This window comes from Mytilus galloprovincialis, chromosome 14 (genome assembly GCF_965363235.1).
Source record: "Mytilus galloprovincialis chromosome 14, xbMytGall1.hap1.1, whole genome shotgun sequence".
Lineage (NCBI taxonomy): Eukaryota > Metazoa > Mollusca > Bivalvia > Mytilida > Mytilidae > Mytilus > Mytilus galloprovincialis.
Genome location: NC_134851.1, coordinates 38,336,702 through 38,344,640, shown reverse-complemented (window position 1 = coordinate 38,344,640; position 7,939 = coordinate 38,336,702). Strand labels below are relative to the sequence as shown.

At 33.6% G+C, this 7,939-nt stretch overlaps 1 protein-coding gene across 4 annotated transcripts in view; it reads left to right on the top strand.

Annotated features, from left to right (window-relative positions):
* The first annotated feature begins 3,745 nt into the window (after positions 1–3,745).
* The window catches only part of LOC143059343 (ubiquitin carboxyl-terminal hydrolase 37-like), a 35,652-nt gene continuing 31,458 nt past the window's right edge, over positions 3,746–7,939 (top strand). For all 4 annotated transcript variants that reach the window (XM_076232823.1, XM_076232822.1, XM_076232821.1 and 1 more), the window contains exons 1-2: positions 3,746–3,830; positions 6,459–6,640. In XM_076232823.1, the coding sequence (XP_076088938.1) occupies positions 6,464–6,640 (177 nt within the window). In that variant the 5' untranslated portion in view covers positions 3,746–3,830; positions 6,459–6,463. The remainder of the gene's footprint in view (positions 3,831–6,458; positions 6,641–7,939) is intronic.

Genomic DNA, 7,939 nt, shown 5'->3' with positions numbered 1-7,939 from the left:
TATATAGATGCGGAGATGAAACGGAATTTAAATTTCTGTATGTGAAATTTAGGTAACTACTACATTGTCAGGACTTTCAAATGTTCAGAAGAGGTTTTAAGCTAAGTAGTGCCAGTGAAATGATTGTTTGCAATTTGACTCTCTGTTAAGCGTACAGACCTGAATGTAAAAGAATTGATATTTTCGTTTTGAAGAACTTCCGTATAGTATATGCGTCACACCACCACTACATTATTGGCTGCTTTGTCTGCCGGTACGAACACAAACAGCTTTGCAAGTACCTGGAGTTTATTTTGTTTATTTTTTTATTCTAGAAATGAGTATATCATGGACCCTATTATTTATTTCAAAATTGTTTTCAAAATGAGATATACGTATATCAACAGTATTCACAATTTACTCAAATAACTGTCTAGAGATTTTTTTATCAGATTTTGCACGTTTACACCAATTTTGACAGTAGTCAGACAGAGCGCCTTTAATGACAGTTGTTTCCAATCTATTATAGATGGCGGACGATATCTAGGTCCTTTCGTAAGAAATGTTTTGACCTCACACTCTTGGACGATGTTGAGGTTTTCCGTAATATAATGAAATGACCATAAGGAACATATCTAAAACTAGATGTTTCACAGTCCCAAGTGGAAGGAAAATTATTTTCTATATTGACGTCTGATGTTACTGACGTATAATTAAAAATCAGACTTCTACTGTTTTTATGTGTTTTTTTATCAGAATACGAAATAACAGGTGGTTCTATATATTATCAAAATATCGATGTATTTGGCTATGAATGGCGGAGTCATTGACTATATATATACTATTTTATCGTATGTTTTTCTTTGTTGTGATGTTATGCTATTGTTTCAGAAAAAGGGAGAAGGTTTGGATCCATTAAAATGATTAAAACGTTTAATCCCGCTGCAAATGTTTGCACCTGTCCTAAGTCAGGAATCTGATGTACAGTAGTTGTCGTTTGTTTATGTAATATATACGTGTTTCTCGTTTCTCGTTTTGTTTATATAGATTAGACCGTTGGTTTTCCCGTTTGAATGGTTTTACACTAGTAATTTTGGGGCCCTTTATAGCTTCAACGGTTGTTCGGTGTGAGCCAAGGCTCCGTGTTGAAGGCCGTACTTTAACCTATAATGGTTTACTTTTTAAATTGTTATTTGTATGGAGAGTTGTCTCATTGGCACTCACACCACATCTTCCTATATCTAGATAAGTTAATACAACCAATGCGTTTATGTTTATCATTTAATTTAAGAAAATGCCGTTTAGGATTTTCAGGTTTATCGATACCAGCAAATAACCTGTAATGACAAAAGGCAGCTGTATACGTAATAATACGAGTGTATTACAGCAGATTCCATTGAGTGTGTAGCCAAAGGTAATATCTTTGGTTAGCTTGCTTGTTAGCTGAACCGTGAAGTCATTATTAGGTGAGGTATACTACCCTCCTTTCAAAGTAGCATAGTCCAACAGACAGATAGATTGGTTTTCTGTAGGACTAGTCTATTTATAAAGTAGGGTAGTTGACCTAACCTAACAAAGACTTCACGGTTCAGCAAACAAGCAAGCTAACCAAAGATATATTACCTTTGGCTACACACTCAATGGAATCCGCTGTAATACAACGAGTTACAAAAAGAAATTTATCACACTCCTGAAAAATAACATATAATTTATCTATTGGTATATATGACCGAGTATGCATAATAATTGATTACACCATTATTTTTTATTATAGATATCAGATCAGCAAGTGTATAATTTATACGATGTTTAATACGCTGATTAACAGACATTTAACAAACACGGGGCATTTCGACACAGAGATGGTAAGCCGGAAATCTAAGCAAAATCATTATAGCAAGCGTGGATAAGTATTTTAACATTCAAACACCATAATATTTCATTAACAATTAAGAACAAAGATATAACAAACATGTGAAAGCTCTCTCACCGGCAAACATATGTAAGGGGGGATAGGAGGGGTCCTGACTTCGAAATCCCGGACTTAAAAAACGAAATCCCGAGGTCCCGAATTTAAATAAAGTAAATCCCGACGTCCCGAAATCCGAAAAAAAGGATTCCCGGATCACGAAAGGGTCAATCCCGAAATTCCGAGCTTAAAAAGACCCGACCCCGGAGTCCCGATAAAGGTCCTATCCTCCCTCATATGTGTTTTGTGTTCTGAATCATATATGTTTCACTTACACCAACCCTCCCGGAGAAGTTGAAAGTGTGTCTCATTGGGGTCTAAGCGTGATGCGGGATTGCCGATTGTTTGTAAGCGTGACACGTGAAAGTCAAAGCATTGTGCCGTGAAAACGGGAAATGAAGTCTTGCGGGACACGGGAAATTACAAAAAAAAATGAGAATTGCTTATAGGTATATATAGTGTAAGCGGGATACGGGAATCTGTCAAAACAGTAAGCGGGATCCGTGATCAGAACCCCCCAATGAGACCCCCTTGAAATTGGAACCGTTTACTTAGCATGTCGATTGTTCATAATTAAGATTAGATTTTTGTATATATGCAAAGGATTTTAAGACAGTTTTGATGCTGGGCCTTTTCTGTCAATTTCTTTCTTTCCTTGGGATATTTTGTCAAAGTCTTAAAAAGTTTACTTGTTAAACGAAAACGGGAAACTTCGATACATTATAAAAAATAAAGTATTCTTAATATTATTTCTATTATTTTTTTTACATAACAATCAATATATACTTTGGATTTTACAAGTTGAAAATATTTCTCTCCTTTCTTACTCTTTACATCTTAAATATTCAAATCAATTATTCGAATGCATATAAAATTACCCAAGGTGAAACATATGGAACAATTCAATTGAAAAACATAGCGGCCTTATTTATAACGAAACTATTTACGAAAAACAAATATGTCAGACATGAACCAACGACAATCATTGTACTATATACACTTGACTTGGGACATGCACAAATAAAATTTTGCGGGATTAAACATGTGTGTGCATGGGCTCTCAACCCACCCTAGCCAACGTTAGGTGTGTAACAGTACATTTAAATTCGGGTAAAGTTGTTAACATTAAAATTGTCTGATCTAAGTGTTTCCAACTTTTGCGATTAATCCGTGCCGTACGACGGCCTAGCAATGGAAAATCCGACCAATAACTAACCATAAAAATCAGTTGAAAAGAGCTGGTTGTGATAGTTATTTTTTTTTTACTTAATCTGGGCCGTTGTAGTTTTTTAGCCTTTTATAGCTGAATGTGGGCATGGGATTTGCTCATTGCTGAAGGCTGTACAGTAACAGTTTTTAATTAAGTACTGTGTCAGTTTGGTCTCTTGTGAAGCCTGAGTTATCTAATTGTCAATCATATCACATATTCTTTTTTATATTAACTCATCAGATGAATACAATAAAAATGATATACTGATATAATATACCACTCATTATTTACCAATTGTTATCAATCCCCGTATTTAGTTTCAAAAAGATAGAAAACTGACTCGATCACTTGTGTCAGCTTATACTAGTTTTACCAATTAGTTGGAAATCCTAAAATGCGTTTATTTGAATGTTGCATGCTTTGTTTTATTTGTTATTGTATATGTTTTTATATTCTGTGAAAAGCATAAATGAACTTTACATGTTAAAGTAATCTAACTGTTAAAAGTTTTTTATTCATTTGTTAAAAAAAAATTTGGAGGAGATATTCCGGATACATTACAGGTCAGTTCCAAGAAAGTTCATGCGTTATGTACGATGCGTAATTTCCGGTATAAAAAAATGCCGCGAAATGAGGCATAGTTCTGCACACAAAAAAAGAATCTTACAAGTGGTAAATATAGGGATAAAGTTACATGAACACCTTTCAAAACCCACATTAACATCAAAGGTGTCTGATCGACACGTTTTAATCTTCATGATATACATGTACCAAAGTCGTACGACGGCCTAGCCCTGGGAAACCGGCCAGTAAAAATAGTGTTTAGAAATTTTTTCATGAAAAAATTGAACAGAACCGTATAAATTGAAAGCAATTTTATGAAGTACTGCTTTTGTTGCTTTCTATTCTAATTGTTTAACTCTGACATCACAATGACTTCTTGTCACAGTGTCCGAGATTACTAGCTAGTTCAACAATTTGCCAGACAAATGAAACTTGCATATTGTAGAGTCTAAGAGATAAATGATAAATGAACAAATTGAGGCTAGATTTATATGATCCAAGGCCGCCAGTCTGTGCTTGAAGCGGCACATTAGTTTTGGACGGGATAAATTATATATCCATTGGGTATGTTTGTTTAAATAAGGAGTCTGAAGGTATTCCAATCAGTTTATTCACTATATTGAATTTGAAGTGCAGTTAAATTAGCCATTTCTATTGAAATATACAATTTTGCTATTTTAAATAAAGATTTTTAATTAGCCGCTAAGGCTACGGTTTTTTTATTTGTTGGTTTACGGATCCGCCGACCCGATTTTGCCGATTTTCAGAATAAAAATAAAATTGACTTTTCATGCTTTTTTATTCCCGCCGACCCTTATCAATGCAGTATCCCTGAAAAATAATTAAAATTTCTTTTTTTATAAAATAAAATGCATTAATCATTAACAAAGTTGATAACACTTTCTGTTGTGAAAAATAAAACTTCCAATTTACGTTTCTAAAAATAGACAAATCAATTATAACTGACCTTGAAATGTCTTTTGCGCAAATAATTTTGCGGAACGAAACCTGTGTTGAAAACCTATTACAAAAATAAGTTCGTTTCCCTTATTTGTCATCAGTCCGTAAGATGCATCATCTCAGAGAAATAGACTTGTCCAAATGTTGACAGGTGGAATAACATCAATTAAAGTACTGAATATTAACAAATCATTTGAAATTTTCTTGTTTCATATTATCAATCATTGGGATAAAAACCGGATTGCATGACAACTGATTAACCCGATATTGTCGTTTTTCCAGTGGACGAGTCTATTACGTTTTTCGACACGTGTGTTGAAACTTATTTTTGTACGACGTTTTTACATTTTTTTTTCTTTATCAGTTTTTGTAACTGAAGATCATTATTTACCAAGTTTTCTGGAATTGATTGAGAGCTACGGGAATCTGTTTTTCTTGTTTGTGAAATGACGATTTAATTTCGTCTTTGTCCGTGCAACCCCTCTTTTTTACAGGAAGTTATTAAACGATGTCCTGTGATGTTCATGATCACTGATCAATAATATTTCATCGAACGAAATGTTAAGAAATGATTACAAAACAGCAAGTAAGACAAACATTTTGTTAAGTAAGGTGAAATATATATTTATTTTGCATATTTTTCTGTTTTGAAAGATATTTTTTTTCTTTTTTTTTCCGACCGACCGACCCGACTTTTTTATGAGAAAAATCCGTAAACCAACAAATTAAAAAACCGTGGCCTAAATATCATACATGTATTTTCTATTTTGCCAAAAAAAATAGTCACTGCCATTTTACTAATTAACTACCCCAGTTGACCTGGGTTTGTTCAGGGATGCTAACCATTATGCTTTTCCAGTAATTTTTACGATTTTCGATCAAAACTTTAAATTAATTTTGTAAAACACAGATTTTTATCTTTGCTTTTGTGGATTTTAGAAAAACAACAATGTAATGATTCTGGTTTCTCAGGAGTTATCTACCTATCGTTTGGTAACAAACTGACTTCCGAGGGGGCAAACACGCATTTTATGAAGTGGCTTTCCCCCTTTCTCCACTTCTCCTTGACAAAATGAAAATGTCCAATTCAGGGCCGTCTGCACCTAAAAATTAAGAACAACTAATGAATGGAATACATACTACAAATGTACATGTTATTGCACATCACTTTGCAACCATTCTTCAGTAATTTTTTGGTAAAAATGGTAAATGCACGTTTTTTGAAAAGTTTTCAAAATTACTGAAAATTTGATAGATTGTTACTGATTGTGTCAAAAGGGGGTTGGCATCTATGCAGACATATTAAAAATGCACCAGAACATGCATTCTATAAAATTGAGCATATCATGAATGGAAACATTTTATTGACATCGCATTGTCAGTAACTTCTTTACTGCTTTGATCAATAGTCTTTATGAGTACCTTTGTAGCTGAGGAATAAGTTGGGAAAGGGGGGGGGGGGGGGGGGGACTTCATGTTCAACCAACATGACAAACATTAATTCAGGGGATTTCCAAATATAGTTAATTACAGAGACCACATGTATAAGATTTGAAGTTGGGTGTATTCATCATTATTCTTTTGATTCCGGATTTCCTAGATTTCAAGGTTCAAAGAAATATGCATTTTCTGTAAATGGGCTTGTAGATAGATTTTGGCATATTACTGTACACAATCTAAAATATTTACAAACTTTTGCTAAATTCACAAATATTTGTTTCCATGAAGATAAATGAATCTAACATATTAAATGTTATTTGTATTTTACATTTACAGAAGTAATGCAGTTAACGGAGGCATCAAGGGTAGAGTGTAGTGGGAAAGTCAAGTATTCTGGAATTGATACAGGAAATGTTATGTGGAAAAATGGAACTCTTATTATCCAGCTTCATAATGGGCGATGGAGCATGAATTTAGAGTATGATGTTAGTCCAGGCAATTCACATAAATGTATAGCTGTAAGTGGAAGGGTTTAAATCAGTATGGGTCATATAGAAATAAAAAGATGTAGTATGCATGTCAAGGAGACAAATTTCCATCCAAGTTTCAATGTGTAAAAATTAAACAATTATAGGTCAAAGCACAGCCTTCAACACAGAGACTTTGAAACTTGTTCACATGGAACATCAAGCTTATTGCTATCAAGGGCCAAAAATTGACTAGGGTAAAACAATTGAAACCAGAAAACCAAGGATCTGATCTATTAAAAAAACGAAAAATGAGAAACACTTAGGCCAAATAAAAAAGTATGTGTGGTTCCAGTTACATCTGAAAATAAGTTAGGGTAGATAGGTAGGGATTTTTTTAATTTAATTTTATGTTTTTTTTTTTTTACATTGAGTCTATGGGAGCAACATTCTGACTTTTAACAGTGCTTAATGAAAAATGACAATAAAATCTTTAGGAAAAAGTAGGGACGGTAGGGTTACTGGAACCACACATATATTTTCATTTGCCCTTATGAACTGCATCAACAAATGACAACAACTGTTCAACAGACTCCTTACTTTGGAAAGGGATAAACAAATGCAGCAGGTTTAAACCTTAATACATTTGTCAGTTATTAATAACCATACTTGGTCAGTAACCTTTATTAAACTCCAAATTTTATATTATCATCTGATCATGTAACCTTCAATGATCTTTACAATTATTAATTTACATCTAACTATCTTATTAAACTCCTATCTTTCTTTCTTATTTTCATTTAAATGGAATGTTGTGATCTAATATTTGCCTCCCATTTCCCCTTCTTGTGTTTTATTTTACAATAGGCCTTATATATCATGTATACAGTACGCCCAAGGAGTTTGTAATCCCAAACTCCATACTCCGATATTTTTCCTGGTGTAACACCAGGAAACTCCGACATCCCTCCCAAAATTCTCGGAGAAATTTGGGAGTATTTCCTCCGACTTCCGCGTAAATCCGCTACCTTTTGTTTATTGTATTAGCGACATCTCTCCCAGTCTGGTGTGACGCGGTGTGACACCAGGTAAAAAGTAAAAACACAAAATTAATTGCCCTAATCCGTCTGATCTATGCCGGCACGCGACAGTCAAGGTATGTGAGATTTCTAATGTAATTAAACAATTGTATTTCCTGTCTATTGATTATCAGGTTATATCTGATTGCTTGAAACAAATGAAAGATTAAAATAAAAAGCAAAACATTGTTGTTAATTCTTTCAATTACACTGTACATTTTAATCAAGTTTTTAAACAACTTTATTTGATTTTGACTTCCGTTTTTTTTAT